The sequence below is a fragment of the Canis lupus genome, chromosome 10 (genome assembly GCF_003254725.2).
Source record: "Canis lupus dingo isolate Sandy chromosome 10, ASM325472v2, whole genome shotgun sequence".
NCBI lineage: Eukaryota > Metazoa > Chordata > Mammalia > Carnivora > Canidae > Canis > Canis lupus.
Genome location: NC_064252.1, coordinates 49626873 through 49643721, shown reverse-complemented (window position 1 = coordinate 49643721; position 16849 = coordinate 49626873). Strand labels below are relative to the sequence as shown.

The following is a 16849-nucleotide window of genomic DNA, read 5'->3' as shown; positions in this document are numbered from 1 at the left end:
CTTTGGCTTCTACTCTAAGACAGGCTCCATTCAGTCACTGGGAATCTACTGAGCATTATTATTTGCCAGATGAGAGAATACAGCAGAGAACAAAATGAAGTCTGCCCTGCTATCACGAAGCTTCTACTTTACAGGGAGAAGACCACGAGCTGCTAGGGGAAGAATGTCAGAAGGCAGCATGTGGCCTGTAGGAAGACAGGGAGTGGGGCCAAGACCAGGCAAGGCCTCACTGAGAAAGCGGTACCTGAGCAGAGACCTGGAAGGAGTGAGAAAATACTTCCCTGTTGCACGGGGAGCAACACTAGGTGGATGGAGGAGCAAAAGTACTAATGCCCTGAGGTACAAGACTTTGGGGACACAGCAAGGAGGCCATGTGCCTGCCCTACAAGCAGTGAGGCAGCCATGCAGCCAGCCACGTGTGAGGACTCTGGCCCCTGTGAGCGAGCTGGGAAGGCACTGGAAGATTCTGAGCATAGCAGTGACCTGGTGGAGTTTGTGTTTTTAAAGACTCACTCGGGCTGCTATGTTCTCAACATAGAACAGATGGCCATGGGGTCCCAGACAGAAGCAGAAAGGGGAGTCTGAGCCGTTCTAGTGATCCAGGCCAGGGATGGAGGGGCCCGGCCAGACTCAGAGGAGCAGATGGTGGGTGTATTCTGAATACTTTGGATACTGGATGTATTCTGAAGGCAGAACGGTAGGTTTTTGCCCCAGAGTTGCTGGGACAGGAGGAAAGCGAGAGCAAAATCAAGTGTGACTTCAAGGTTTCTGAGCTGAGTAACCGGGAGGACAGGCACGGAGGATAAAATTAGGAATTCCGTTTTGGACATGTTAATTTTTAGATGCTTAGCCACCCAGATGGACTTGGTGAGGGAACAGCTGGATAACCAAGTCTACAAGAGTTCAGGGAGGTGGTCAGGCTGGAGATAGAAATCTGGGCATCTTCAGTGGCAGACTTTGCAAACCGCCAGCCCGACAGCAGCTCGCCTAGGCCTAGTGAGGGGAGCTGCAGAAGAAAGGCTGTACCAGAAGCTGAGTGCTGATCCCTGGGCATCCAGCACGGAGACAGGGAGAGGAGACATGGAGGAGAGGCCATTGCCAGGGGACGGAACCAGGAGAGGGCCTGCAAGGGGGCCAGGTGAAAGTATTCTGCTGCCAACAGGCCTATAAGTGGGGTGCTAGTGTTTTGCAACCACTTTTTCCCCCTAAAACCACATAATAAATACAAACATCTCAACATGTGTTACTGTAAATTTTTAATAGAAGCAGGGTTTTTTTTGTTATGTATTTTTTTCCAATTAGAAACAAGGCAGCAACTTTGTAGCCATCTCTGTAATAACTTTTTTTAAAGATTTTATTTGACAGATGATAGAGCCAGAGAGCACAAGCTGGGGAGAATGGCAGGGGAAGAGGGAGAAGCAGACTCCACACAGAGCAGGGAGCCCAACTTAGGACTCAATCCCAGTACCCTGGGATCATGGCCTGAACTAAAGGGAGATGCTTAACCCACTGAGCCACCCTGGTGCCCCTGGAATAATTTTTTAAAGATCAGTTACTACATATGGAATGGCCTGATCAAAAGTGTGCATGACTTTGAGGCTTTTGCATATTGTCAAGATTGCTTTTCCTCAATGACCAACGGTAACAAGAGAGTGCCCATTTCCTTACACCCCTGGAACAGTGGCTATTATAATTAATTTCTCTCTTTTTTTGCCAATTTAATAGGGGTAAATTGAACTTACATTTGACTACTGAGGACTCTGAACACACTTCCTATATGCAATGGCAATCTGTATTTTTTGGTAAATTTTCCATTGAGGTTCTAAGTCCATTTTTCTATTGGGGTAATATATGTCTTTTTCTGATTAATTCATATGCAAGGAATTCCTGTATACTAAGTATGTTAACCCATTTTTCAGCCATACATATCAAGTTTGTTTCATGACTTCCCATCGTGTTTCTGGCATTTGATGTATCAAATTTTTATGTAGTTAAATCACCAATGTCATTTGCCAATTTTACCTCTATGAAGTTTTAGAAATTCTTTCTCTCCCTGAGATTATGAAATTTACTACACGGAATTTCTAAAGCGATTTGTTAGTGAAGCTATTTGTCTTTTGTTTTAGGAAAAAACCGTCCTCCAAAAAGTTTTCTTGCTTTCTTCTGCCTCCTAATAGTACATTTAAAAAGACCTTATTAGATTCTGTTTCCACAAAAGTCCTATTAGAGTCACATCTATAAAACAGAATCCAATAATGTTAGGGCCAAAGAGAGAGAAAAGTAAGCCTAACTTCAGGGGGAGGAAGAATAGAAGTTAAAAGTTTTATGCACATCACAGTTGTATATTTTTTAGAATGCTAATATTTTCTATGTTTCATAAAAAAAATTGGAAGAAAACTCAACATGTTTCTTTTCAGATCATAACTTTTTGGTTTTAACTGCAGATTTAAACTCACCCCATGCCATTCCCCATCAATTCTATGAGTCTTAACAGAAGACAGAGTCTGCTTTGGCACAGTTTAAACATTTAAGAGATTTAAAAAGGCTTTTTCTGATGCCTCTTTCTTCAGGTAACTTATTAGGAAAATATCATTGGCTTTGTCGCGCAGGTGCGAGTGCCTGGGCTCTGTGGTCCGGCCTTTCCTGCAGCCCAGCTCTGCCATTTATTACCTACGGGACCTGACAAGTTACCTGCCATCGCCAAGTCCCCGTTTGTGGTAGTCAGACCCACCCGAGTAGAGGTGCAAGGAGTAAGTGAGGTAATACACGTACAGCACTCAGCACAGTGCCTGGCATACAGTAAATGCACAATAAATGTTAGCTATTATTACCTGAGCTGCTTTGACATTTCTTTTTAAATTTCATAAAGGTTCTGTTACCTCTTTTGCTAGTTTCTGTCCTTGTTCCACACAAATCGGTTTTTCTTTCATATCATTCAGTCTTGCTAAAGTTTTGGGGTCATCTCGGAGATCAATCTAATCAAGAAAGTTCAACAATGTCCCATAATGTTACAAGTCTTTAAAGATAAATCAAAGCATGTAGTCCCATTTAGTCCCACATACCAAATGAAGATTAAACAGATGAACTTCACTTTTAAAACCAACTCATTTAAAACAAAAACAAAAACAAACAAACAAAAAAACAACCCGTATGATTGCTTTCCTCTGGCACTACTTTGACCAAATTCCAAATTCTTTTTTTTTTTTCTTTGACCAAATTCTTATTTTTCTATAAGAAATAGTATTTTTACAACTTGCAATTGAAATTAAACATGCATATCATTTGCTAAACCTTATTTCTCTGAAAGCAACAGCACGAGATAGGCCAAAGAGACTATTCTTAAATGGGTAACATCAAAGCAGGCATACCTGAGTTCCTATTAATAAAAAGGGTACATTTGGTGCATATTCCTTAAGTTCCGGTACCCACTCCTCTTTCACATTTTGAAATGAGGCTGGATTTACCACAGAGAAGCATATAAGGAAGACATCAGTCATTGGATAAGATAAAGGCCTCAGACGATCATAGTCTTCCTAAGGAAGAGAGAAAAACCTCATTATTCCCATTTCTCTAGTTTATCAACAGCAGGTATATAAGGTTACGTGGCCGAAGAAGCAAAGTCAGGAGAATTCCACAAACACAATGTCTGGCACTCTACAAAAATCAAGATAATTCCATTGGTTTGTTAGTTCTTCCTCTTGGGGTTACCAACGGTATGAAAACATCATTAACAACTACAACGAAACTTGGAGAAAATGTATCGCAATTACTAAAGCCGCCACTAGAAACACGTTAAACTGCAAAATTTACACAAAGAATTGACTGAAGCTACACCTTGTCTGATGATCCTAATTTATAACGGCTACCAGATGTTGAATGTTTACGGAGTGTCAGGATATAATCCAGGCGCCCTCCCCCGCATTACTTATTTCATCCTCCTAAGAGCTACATGACCTAAGTACTCTTACCCTGTCTTCCACTGGAAGGAAAGGAGGCACAGAAGTGAAATAACCTGTGCAAGGTGCACAACCAGTGGGAAGGAGACGGGATGCAACCCCGGACAGTGTTACTCCAGAACCTACACCTTAACCACTGTACATTACACGGAGACCTTGAATATCTGTTTGCCCTCTTTATACTGTTTTCTTAATTACGCGTGTGTGCAAGTTTAAAGATAGAAACATAGAGTGAACGCACAAAGATCCCCCTTTCCTCTTCGATTTCCATTCCCTTCCCCAAATGTAGGTGTTTTCAGGTGTATCTTCCCAATTCTCCTTCTACGCATGTGTAAACCAACTGTACGTATTCCAACATCCGTACATAGAAGAGATCAAGCGATCTGTGTTGTTCTGCATCCTTCGGTATCTCCCGGAGATCTTTCCACATGGGAATACGTTAGGCTGCTACATAATTTTATTTTTCTTTAAAGATTTATTTATTCATTTTAGAGAGGCAGAGAGAGCAGGGGGAGGGGCTGAGGGTTGTGGGGGGGGGGAGAGAGAGAAAGAGAGAGAGAGAGAGAGAGAGAGAAACAGACTCCCTGCTGAGTGCAGACCCCGACTGGGGGCTCGATCTTATTTCCCTGAGATCATGACCTGAGCTGAGACCAAGAGTCATTCACTGAACCCACTGAGCCACCCAGGCACCCTGGACTACTACATAATTTTAAACTGCTGCTTTGAATTCTGCAGAAGGGCTGTCCTACCGATCCTGTTTTGCTTAGACTCCTTTCTATGCCACAAATATTCTGCTTATTTCCATTCTGATGAGTGAACCGTCAGGACTCCCATTTCTGCCATGGTTCGATTCTCCTCTGGTTTCAGGGAAACTTTATTCTTCATCTCGGCCACCACCCCTCCCACCCCTTCCCGACCAGAACCGTGTGAACGCGGAACCTGTTAAAAACACCCTGCGCTCGTGGCTCAGCAGGAGCAGTAGCATTTCCCTTGTGGGACAATTTTCCTTTTGTGTCACCTTCTGACATTTTCCTTACTAGAATGTTCAACGCAAGTGTGTTCAAGCCTCAAATTCTTGACCTGGGAGTCAGCCCTTCTGTTTTTCTGTGATGCTTTCAGAAAGCACAGCTGCAGCCTGCTGCCAGGGGCAGCGCAAGGTTTCTCAGGTGCTGGCCGCCACAGGCCGAGGGGGAAATGCCATCTCCAATCTTCTTTACCCTTCCTGTTTAAAACAGGGGCCCTCTAACTGCTTTTGAATAAAGCCATGCTAGGGCATTAATGAATGGCATTAATTAATGAAGAAATCCGGTAGCAGGGGTGTGGAACACATTGTACCCCTGCCGGTCACTTTAAGAGGGCTACTGTTAAAAATTATAACAGGTTTTCACAATTCAGTTTGAGCGTTACCCAGCGGAATGGGTGCATGAACTAAATTCACTTTCTGCTCTGCTATTTCCAACTGCACGTCCACGGCGGAGAAGTAGGGTCAGCGCTGATCCTAGCATTCCACCTGGCAACTCTGGGTTCCTGAGCAAACGTGTGCTCAGCACGGTCAGGCAGTGAGGGGGTGGGTGTTCTTGTTAAAAATCTCTCCTTGTCCATATTTGGATATCAATTTTCACAGAACGAGAAACGAGGATACGATCTCCCTGGATTCTGAGGAATCAATGAAATCATGCGACGAAAGCACTGGGCATAGTGCCAGGCACATGCAACACCTCTTCTAGCACTGTAACATAAATCCTTCATCCCATGGGACAGCGATTCTCCTTTTCCTCTGCAAATCCACGCAGCGGGCCCTCCATCTCCCACCAGGGCTGGCTTCGCAGCTCTCTCCCACTGCAGAGAAGAAGCTCTTTTGGGAGAAGTAACATTTTCTCCTCTGGCATCAAGATACACAAAACAAACTGAGGTCCCTTGAGGACAGTATAATTTTCAGATCAATGAAAGAGAATGCTATATCATCATTGTCCTAATTAGTCATTTTGGAACTCAAGAGCCTTAAGACTAAAATGTGACCAAAAAAAAAAAAAATCAAATTAGATTTCTGTAATGAAAATTTTACTTTTCAAGCAAATTTACCTCATCAGGGGAATAGAACGTGTACTTTCTCTAGAAGGAGATTACAAGAAATAGTGAGTGAATGCGAAGTTCTCTAGAAATGCTTAATAACATTAATGCAAACATTCTATAGAACACAGGTCTGTTGTACAGATGCCTTTCATAACCATAACAAATACAGACTTTCCTCGCTGAGATACATGCAGACACATAGGAAGGAAATTAATCATTTCTAGACACTTGTTAACTTGCAGATTTTGTTGGAATAATTAAACTGTGATGGATTGAGGTTATTTAAAAAAAACTCACAAAGACAAGTATGTTTAGAACTCCTTGGAAGGCAGTGTTACTTCTTCTGTCTGAACTACTGAAAATGAACTTCTGCCTCTAATCTGTGGCTAAATAACTGGCAGTTATTAAAAGAAGGAGACCTTTCTGCTTCTATTCAGCCTGAGTAATTAGATGTCCAATAACAGATAGCAAATTTAAAAAATAAATTCTCCCCCGTCCATACTGTATCCTGCATCACCAAATGACATTGTTTACCCCCACTGTGCAGTGTCCCGGGTGAACTTCCGGTGCAGTGAAGATTTGGATTTGGGGATAAATAAACTGAAACATAAGGAAACTTTCATCTCCAGCTTTACATTTGAAACTCCTGGCATCACAAAGAAAGGGAGCAACAGCCCTTAATTTTAAACAGCCACTTAACCGAAGTCAGAGATCCTCCAAGCCGATTCTCTGGCATCCTCCTAACCCAATCAATTCTATTTTAGTTCAAATGTTTTAAAAAGGCAGATATTTAGGGACGCCTGGGTGGCTCAGTGGTTGAGCATCTGCCTTTGTCTCAGGTCGTGATCCCAGGGTCCCGGGATCGAGTCCCACATCAGGCTCCCCTTGAGGAGCCTGCTTCTCCATCTGCCTGTGTCTCTGCCTCTCTCTGTGTGTCTCTTGTGAATAAATAAAAAAATCTTGACCCCCAAAAAGGCAGATATTTAAATATTTCCCAATGGGGGTAGAGAATTTAAAAACAACTATCTTAACATCAAAACCATGAAAACCTACGGCAAGTTCAGTCAACAGGACTGTCGGGCGGCTTAGTAAAATCTTCAGCTTGTTACCCAACTGGCGAAGTGCCAGAACTATCAATTTTTTAAAAAGGGTGTTCAGATAGCTTCGTGAGGAGGCCCTCCATTCCTGTCAAGAGCCTTTGATCTGTGATGATGACAAGCTTGACCCTTGAAAACTATCATACTCTTACAACCTGCCCAGAATCCGCCAACAAGAGGACACTGAAGAATCGGGCTCTGACGGGAAAAGAGAGGTCTTCACGTGCAGCAAACAACCCTCGGCTGAGAGACAGCTCTTCACCTACAGCTCGGCTGTCAGTGCCCGTGAGCACTTCTGCACCACCTCTATCCCCTTCCTGTGGACCTGGGCTCCCTCCTACTTTTGGGAATTCTGGGTAAAATACATGCTTCTAGGATGTGTGTGTCTATTTAAAATACATATCTGAAGTATACAGCTCAAGCAAAACCATGCACAGTGGACGGTGTAGGCCTTGCCATGCTTTGTTAGCAGGCATGCTATCACACACTGATCATTTAAACTCAGTCAGCGAAGATTCACAGAGCCCATACCATGGGCGATGTACCAGGAGTACATACACACAAGGAAGGAACTGTCTCCTCTGGAGCTTGTAGTTTAGTTGGGAATTCAGGATGTATACATATAAAATGACAGTCGTTGGGGTGCCTGGCTGGCTCAGTCCATGGAGCGTACAACTCTTGATCTCAGGGTTGTGAGTTTGAGCCCCACGCTGGGTGAAGAGATTACTTAAAAATAAAATCTTAAGAAAAAAAAAATGAACGAAAGTAGTGTGAACTAGAGTAGGTGAACTAGATAAATGCTTCATCCAAGAAACATTCATAAGCACCAACCACGTACCCAGAATGGTGCTAAGTGCAATCATCTGGGAAGTGAAGGACAAGATTCAGATCATATCCAATTTGTAAAACACCTTATTACACGTGCCAAGTGCTCTCATATCTGTGTGTCCAAGAAAAGGCACCAAGCTCACAAGGCAGTGGTATGCACGACGTGTCTGTGCACCTCACCAGTGCTTTGTGGACCTCCGGGCCACAGCCTAGAAGAAGAGACTGGGGCACGCAAAGAGGAAGAATCTGGAAGGTGGGGAGAGACACAAACATCTCTAACAGTCTCTGCTCAGAGGCGGTTCATGGTAAGGGAGACAGACATACGCGAACACTTTATCACAGGCCAGAATGGGGTGAATACTAAGAGTTACGGTAAAGAGGTGATGCTAAGAAAAGACTCAGGAGAGCCAGCATCTAGTCGTGCCTTACCCAATGGCAAGGACTGGCACATACATGACCTACCAGCCACGTGGCCTTGGTCAGCTCACTTCTTTCTTAGAGGCTCAGTGTCTCTGTCCACAAACTGGGAGAGTGTCAGGGATAAATGCTTAGAAGGCTGCAAAGTGCTCTGAGAATGTACTATACCGCCCAAGAATGCAGGCTGTTACTTCAATTTAGAAAATAGTCATTCATCAAAACCTACAAGAGTCTTCCTCTATAACAACCTATGATGAGAAAAAGTGGGACCACAGCGGAATAACTCTTTAACAGACAAGCCCCAGATGTCTAAAGCATAGAGCAGTTTCTGACTCCTTTAAGGAATAGAGAAAATGTATGTCGACCGAGTAAGAATGGCTCTTGAGACTGGTGGCTTGTGGAACATGAAGGAGCAACTCTGTCCCTTCCAAAGTGCACAGTAGCAATCTCTAACCCAACATCTGCTTCTAGTAAGAAGCCCAAAATAGGTATCAGGCATGGCTCTTGGAACGCCCCACCCCACAAAGGGCTCTCTCCTAAAGCCAAGAGGCCACGTGCACTGCAGCTAGCTTCTGAAGATGAAAAGCTGTTTGTCATAAATCCAACTTATAAACACTTCTGCTGTAATTCACCATAATAGTAGCCTGTGAGTCCCTGTCTCCTTTGTCAAGTGCTTGCATCACCTTTGAGTTCATTTTGCATTTAACTCTGCAAAATGAAAATACCACTTTTTCACTCCCATTTAAAATAGCTGGGTTTTTTTTTTTTTGGGGGGGGGGCGCCTGGGTGGCTCAATGGTTGAGCATCTGCCTTGGGCTCAGGGCTTGATCCTGGGGTGCTGGGATCAAGTCCCGCATTAGGCTCCTTGGAAGGAGCCTGCTTCTCCCTTTGCCTGTCTCTGCTTCTCCCTGTGTCTCTCATGAATAAATAAATACAATATTTAAAAAAATCTGTTTTTTAAGGAAGCTGGGTTGTGCACCCCTTTGGGGAGCACTTTAAGAAGCTGGTTTATCAAACATCAGTAATGAGTTTATTGAATTTGGCCACCCCCTCCTTGAACTAAAGAGCACTGGGGGAGGAGAAAGAATTTTATTTTATTTTATTTTATTTTTTTTTTTTTTTTGAGAAAGAATTTTATTAGAGGTCAATGTTTCAAAAGGTTCCCAAATATTTGGCTGTATCACTTATTTTTTGATTTTTTAAAAAGATTTTATTTATTTATTTATTCATGAGAGACACAGAGAGAGGCAGAGACATAGGCAGAGAGAGAGGGAGGCTCCCTGCAGGGTGCCTGATGTGGGACTCGGTCCCAGGACCCCGGGATCACACCCTGAGCCAAAGGCAGACGCTCAACCACTTAGCCACCCAGGTGCCCCTATTTTTTGATCTTTAGTTGGGTTGGGAAGTGCTATTTATAGGTCACGGGCCTGAGTAGCTGTCTGTAAAAAAAAAAAAATTCTTGAAACTGAAGGTTCAGCTCCTAACTTTTGGCAACTGTCATTTTCATGTGTGTTGATTCGTAGTTAAGTCGGTCTTCCAGTTAATTTAACAATTACTTGAGAGCTAGTGAACCGGATCTTTGGCTTCTGTTCCATCCCTACCTTCCTTTTGCCTGCTTGAATGATCATAAGTCCTATTCAGATGGGCTGGAGAAAAAGGAGAGAAAACGAGGCGTGAGGCAGCAGATAGTGCACTGGAGATCAGCTCTGCTGCTGTCTGACCACGTCCTTATGATCCAGCATTTTCTCATCTCCAAAAGGAGAGGCTTGTACTGGATGGCCATATCACATGGTTAAAAATGCTCAAACTAATACTTTTCACCCTTGTGGGCAGCCCTAGTAACAGATTTAATGTGGGAGGAGGTTTCAACTACTGGCTAAAAATCAAGCTTTAGGGTTCTGTTTTATCTGCCCTGACCCCACAAGGCAGAGGATCAAGACTTAGCTAAATATGGCCCTTAGGCAAGCTTCATTTCCCCATCTGTGACGGGAGAATAAATATAGCATACACATGTTAAGATAAATGAGAGAGCTGGTCAAGTGTTTTGAGCTCTTCAACACACAAGCCTGACTTTCCAAAAAAAGACAAACCACAACTTCAGAGCCTGTGTGATTTCTTTTGTGCACAGCGAGACGACTTCCCTTGTTGTAAAGGGTTTAGAGCTGAATTTCTACATTGTCTGCAGCTATAATTACACGTCTCTTTCACTAAAAGGGAGGTCAGCTGGCCTAAGGCATGCACCAAGAAGGTAAATGCCAGGTCACACTTCCATGCGGGATAGTCCTTTTCTAATTTTCTTGACATAAATTTCATGTCGGCGGAACATTTGTTCATTCATTTATTCCACCAAGTATCCGCCAGCTAGGTGCTGGGCACTGTGTATGCTACAATGAAAAACAGATAGGGACCCTGCCCTCACGAGTTCACAGGATAATAGGAAAGGCAGGTGCCTCTCAAATACAGCACTACTGCTCCATGTTGGGGGATCTTTGGAGATGTGTTTGGGGGGGCGGTTCTATTGTCAACATGAATGGGGGACCTCTACGAGCATTTAGGGATGGGAGCCAGCGTGCTACATAACCTGTGTAATGAAAAACAGTCCCAGGTCCCACATGATGGTGAGGGACTATTCAAGAAATAACAAAAAATGACATCTGCCAGGCGTTGGTGAACACGAAAGATCCTTTTAGAATTACCTGAATCTACGACCTAACTGTGTTGTGTATAAAAGCACCAAGTATTCGTTGCACTGTTTTTATGAATTTTCTAGGAAGGTCATTTCAGCACAAATTGAACGAGAAAGGAAGACTGTACTTTATTTTGCTCAAAACGTTATAGGAGTTGCTTACCATTGTAGAAAACCACACGCCCCTGGCAACGTCGCCCTTAGCGTGGAACCCATAAAATGCTATTACATTCGTCAACAGCCTAGTTAGGCATTCATGGCAATTCCACCTGTAGGTGTAGGCATCTGACTACTTACTTCACTGTGACCTATGAGGACTCAGCCCTGGGAGCTTACAAATTTAATACCGAAATAACTATTTTTATTGTGAAAAGAAAGTATTCTTTTTATTCTCCTTCGTATCATAAGATGTTACACTGATTTAAAGTGATGTGTGCAGAGTACACCTCCTGTAGATTGCCTCTGCGGATAAGGAAAAGAGACATGTTTCTTACAAAAAGGGGAAATGGGTCTGATAGAGCTGAGGCACTGAGCCAGGCATTTAGCAAAATGAGACCGAAAAGTGGTGAGAAATGCAAATCGGGATAGTTGTTATGAAGCCCAAGAGCCAGGGATGGGGGAGAGAGAATAACCAGGGAGACCAGATTCAGTCTGGGGGTTAGGAAAGACCTCTTGGAGGGAGAGACATCTAACCTGAGATGCAGGGGACAGTGTAAGGGCAGTGTGTGCAAAAGCCCTGAGGCAGAATGGCCCCGACAGATACTGAGGTCCTGAGAAAGGCCAGAGTGACAGACAAGGCAGAGTTGCAGAGGCAGCCCTCCGGGACCGGAGCCTACTGTAATGGAAAGTTCTTGAAAGGTTCAGGGAAAAAAAAAGTCATATCAATTTTTTTTTAAAAACAAAAAGGCAATTCAGGGGATCCCCAGGCGGCTCAGTGGTTTAATGCCGCCTTTGGCCCAGGGCCTGATCCTAGAGTCCCGGAATCGAGTCCCACGTCAGGCTCCCTGTGTGGAGCCTGCTTCTCCCTCTGCCTGTGTCTCTGCCTCTCTCTCTCTCTCTCTCTCTCTCTCTCTCTCTCTCTTGGTGTCTCTCATGAATAAATAAGTAAAATCTATTTAAAACAAAAAAAGGCAATTCAGGCTGGAGTCCTGGAGAAAGGCGGGTACCGTAATTCAGGTGACAGAAGATGGTAGTGAGACCTGAGTGGTAGCAGCTGGCAGCTGGAGAAATGGTGGCTCCTAGATCCACCTCGGGAAGGGACTCAGGCTTGGGTGATGGGCTGGATATGGGGCTGAAGGTCAGAGACGTCTCTGGAAGAATCCAGGGTTTAGCTTGTGCCGCTGGATGAATGGATAATGTCTTATACAGAGATGATGAAACCTGTGGCTGGAGAAGCACAGGAGGGAGAAAACTCAAGAGGCCAGGGTTGGACGTGTTGAGCTCGAGATGTCAAGTACAAGGTCAGAATAGTGGGAGCTCTCTGCCTTCTGGGTGCCACACCCAGCTCTAGATGCTTCCTTTTGGCTGGATCAGAAGCATCCCAAATTTCGACATTTCTGCACTACAATCATTTCTTCTCCCTCAAATCTGCAACTCCCCCTGCATTCGCCATCTCAGTAAAAGATATCACCACCCATCAGGCCCGAGCCAGACCCTGAGACATCCCCGATACCCAGCAAGACAGCCCCTTGCCCAGTGGCCCGCTGTCCTTCCCCTCCCAGACTTCTTTACCTGGGCAAGTCCTGCTCATCTTCCAGGCTTTGGTCTAAAAATCTCTGCATCCAACAAACCTTCTCCGCACCCACGATTCAGATGAAGCGCCCCCTGCTCTGTGCTTCCCGGGCACCCTGGGCCCCTCCTGCCACCTCATGTCTTCCGCGTACTAGCGCTGCCTCTCTTCCTACCAGTATCCTCCAGACTCCGTGAATCGTTCACTGCCCGCCCAGCACTCTTCTCCCACTTCCTCTCTTCCAAAACTGATTTGGTTCAGACCCATCCCTCCTCCACCCAGACACATGCCTCCAGGGACCTGGAGTCTATCCATACTCAAGCTAAGAGAATTCCCGGTTAGACTAAGCCAATCATGGAGTTCCATTTGCCACTGTCTAGTCAAAGCCATTGGTTCCCGAGTGGGCACCTGACCTAAGTCGTCCAATCAGGATGAAGTAGTCCCTGGGTTTTCCAAGGGGTTCATTCCCTGCCCCGCGGGGCATAGTCATTGGTGCCTGGATGCGCACATGACCTAAGAAGTTATGCTGAGTGAAGTAAGTCAGTCGGAGAAGGACAAACATTATATGTTCTCATTCATTTGGGGAATATAAATAATAGTGAAAGGGAAAATAAGGGAAGGGAGAAGAAATGTGTGGGAAATATCAGAAAGGGAGACAGAACGTAAAGACTGCTAACTCTGGGAAACGAACTAGGGGTGGTAGAAGGGGAGGAGGGCGGGGGGTGGGAGTGAATGGGTGACGGGCACTGGGGGTTATTCTGTATGTTAGTAAATTGAACACCAATAAAAAAAAAAAAAGAAGTCCGATCAGAATGAGGTAGCTACCCCTCATCCATCTTCTCCTTCTGCTGCTTTTCTTCTTTCTCACCCTCCTCCCATCCACCCCACTCAGTATATAAGGATTTGCCACTCGCTGGCCCCATCTCTGCAGCTCATGGAATGATCTGGGGCCTCCGCTCTACGTCAGCCAGTGCTGTGGTCCGTGTGTCACAGTGGAGTAGGTGCTACCCCAGGGCTAGCTACACAGTGGGAGGCCTATGGGAGTATCAGGGCTGACACTTCCAGGGGAGCAGCCCTCAACCTCTGGGATACAGGTCACCTGGGCTTCCCGCACTGGAGGGACCACACATGGAACACAGACAGCCCACCCAGACCTGGGAGTTATGCATGAGCCAAATCCAGAGGCAACACCATTGTCCTTAGCTGTGCAATAACACCTGCCTTTCTCTGCCTCTGAGGCCATGAAAATGCTTACAAAGCCTGAAGACACTCATTACATATATACTTATTCCTCCTGGGCCTTTTTTTTTTTTTTTAAAGATTTCATTTATTTATTTGAGAGAGAGAGAGAGCGCGCGCGCGCGCACAAGCAGAGGCACAATCCGGGGGACGGGCAGAGGTAGAGGGAGAAGCAGGCTCCGCACTGAGCAGGGAGCCCAATGCAGGGCTTGATCCCAGGATCGTGATGTGAGCCGAAGGCGGATGCTTGACCCACGGTGCCACCCAGGCATCCCTGGGCTCTTAATATACTAGAAAGACAAGCAGCCAAGCAACAAGAGAGGACGCCCAGAGCTACACTCTGATTAAGCCTGAAATGCTGGTTTTCTCCATGCCCAGATGAGGCCCCCAAACTGCATGAAGGAGTTAAACCATGACTAACATGTCCATTTGGAATCTGAGTACTTGAACCACACTCCTTGGCCAAACATACAGTGCCATCTGCCATCTGAGATGAGGAAGACTTCTGGGCAGGCAGTTAAAATCAGGACAACCTAATGTAGTTCACAAACACACTTTCATGGAAGAGGAAGATTTTTTATCTTTAAAAAATACATGCAGTTTATGTTAGGGTGATGAACAGTTTTGCAACTAGATCGAGGTGCTGGTTGTGCAACAGCGTGAATGTACTAAATGCCACTGGATTGTACACTTTGAAATGATGAATTTGGGGCCCCTGGGTGGCTCAGTCGGTTAAGTGTGTGCCTTCAGCTCAGGTGGTAATCCCAGCGTCCTGGATTGTACCACCCTGGATTGCACCCCAGGGAGCCTGCTTCTCCCTCTGCCTCTGCCCCTGCTCGTGCTCTCTCTCTCTCTCAGATAGATAATCTTTTAAAAAAGATTAATTTTATGTTGCGTCAGTTTCACCTTAATTTAAAAAAAAAATGCATGCAGGTCCACAAGTCTGCAAAGAGGGGACCTTGTGTGTGTCCCCCCCAGACACACGTGCATACACACAGACACACACATGCTCTCACAGAGATTTATTTGAAATTCAGAGAGGCACTGCACAGACCAGAAACAGCCAATGCTTCGTAGTCCTCAGGACCTGAGCTGGATCACCACGACCCTGCTCCATGGTGCTGAGTGTGGCTTACCCTTCTTGGTGAGTGTTCTGTACCCCCACTCCACCTGTCCCCCCTCCAGCTCTGTACTATGGAAGGTTCCCAACAGAGCTCTTCCAGGCCCGGAACACACAACTGCACCACCTTGCTCCAATTTATTTCATTTCCCAGTGCCAAGAAGAGCAGCTTGGTCCTGTTTTCATGCAAACTCCAGCTCTCCCACTGCACGCGCACCATTAGCCTACGAGAGAGGGCAGCTCCCACTCTACAGAGGAGGAAGCCGAGGCTCAAAGCAGCTCATCAGGCGTCCAGAGGCACAGGAGAGTGGCACAGAGGTGAGGCAGGGATGCAGTCCCAAGAACTAGGTTAGACCCCTCTTGACCCTTTGTTTTAACCAGACAGTAGATCATTGGCTTTGGACAAAGACCTGTGGAATCTCTGAATCACAGGCTTACTAGCTGCGTGGCCCTGTGCAAGCTGCCTCCCCCTTCTGTTTCCTTTCTCTACAAACGGACTAAGCTTTGGGAAGACTGAAGGAGCCGCGTACAGTACGGGAGGCTCCTGGCCCACGTGGTGGCTGCTAGCTCGGGCCCAGGCCCAGCCACCTCCAGTCCGTTTCAGCCAATTCGGGGCAGAGGAATAGACAGGTGGCAAAGGAGGGCTGAGGGCAAAGTCGACTTTGTGACTCACACTGAGGGGTGTTGCTGGTTTCGGAAATGCCCGTGCTTGTGGCAGGCAAGGACTGAAGTCAGGCATTTTATTGAATTGCACCAATACACCTCGAATATGCTATTTACTTCTTTCAAATATGTTTTGTAAAATGAAGGTGAACGAGGCGTGAGGGCGGGAGAGCACGAGTGGGCACGTGGACGGTGGCGGGGCCGCGGGGGGGCCCCCACAGGCTCGCGGAGGACACAGCCGCCGGCACTTCGCAGGGCTGGCCGTGAGGTGCTAAGCGGACCCACGTTTGCACCTGCAATCCGCGTGCTCCAAGAGGCTCAGCCAATTCAGAAGCGGGGCCTCCCTCCGCAAAGAACCTGGCTGGTGGGCACCTGGTGGCTCAGTGGTTGAGCGTCTGCCTTCAGCCCAGGGCGTGATCCTGGGGTCCTGGGATCGAGTCCCGCATCGGGCTCCCTGCAGGGAGCCTGCTTCTCCCTCTGCCTGTGTCTCTGTCTCTGTGTGTCACTCATGAATATAAACAAACAAACAAACAAACAAACCTGGCTGGGTGGGGGCTGGGACAAGTCCGGAAGCAAATGGAGAGCCGGGGAAAGGAAATCAAAGGGATGGAGTGCTATAGGCAGACCAGGAAGATGGCAACAATGAAACTTGGTGACAAAAGCACCAGAGACACAGTCACTCCAGTGGCTTCGGGTGTCCACTCTCTCGTGTATCCTCTGGACAGCTTGGGGGTGGCGCGGGGCCAAGTGCTGTGATCCCGCCCTCCCGGGCACTGGAGTGCAGGGCACTAGGTGAAGTGGTGGGGACAGTCGCCGGAGCAGTTGGGCTGGTCAGGGGGGCTGGGGGGGCTGGGGGCGGAGTGGTTTTCAATCTTGGAGGTGCGGGCCCTCCAGTCTGGCCCCGTCCATTGCCCACTAAGGCGAGACCTGTTGGAGCCCGCAGTCCTGCAGGTCAACGCCTTTACTGAGCGTGTCATGTGCTGCCTGGAAAATCAAACAGCACACAGGTCCCGTCGGAGGGCACAGGTGACTTAGGCCATC

General features: G+C 46.4%; 1 protein-coding gene across 1 annotated transcript in view; it reads right to left on the bottom strand.

Annotated features, from left to right (window-relative positions):
• Window positions 1-16849, bottom strand: part of RHOQ (ras homolog family member Q) — a 39737-nt gene that overhangs the window by 3947 nt on the left and 18941 nt on the right. The window contains exons 3-4 of the mRNA XM_025465898.3: window positions 3369-3533; window positions 2880-2975 (exon numbers count right to left, since the gene is read on the bottom strand). Of these exons, the coding sequence (XP_025321683.1) occupies window positions 2880-2975; window positions 3369-3533 (261 nt within the window). The remainder of the gene's footprint in view (window positions 1-2879; window positions 2976-3368; window positions 3534-16849) is intronic.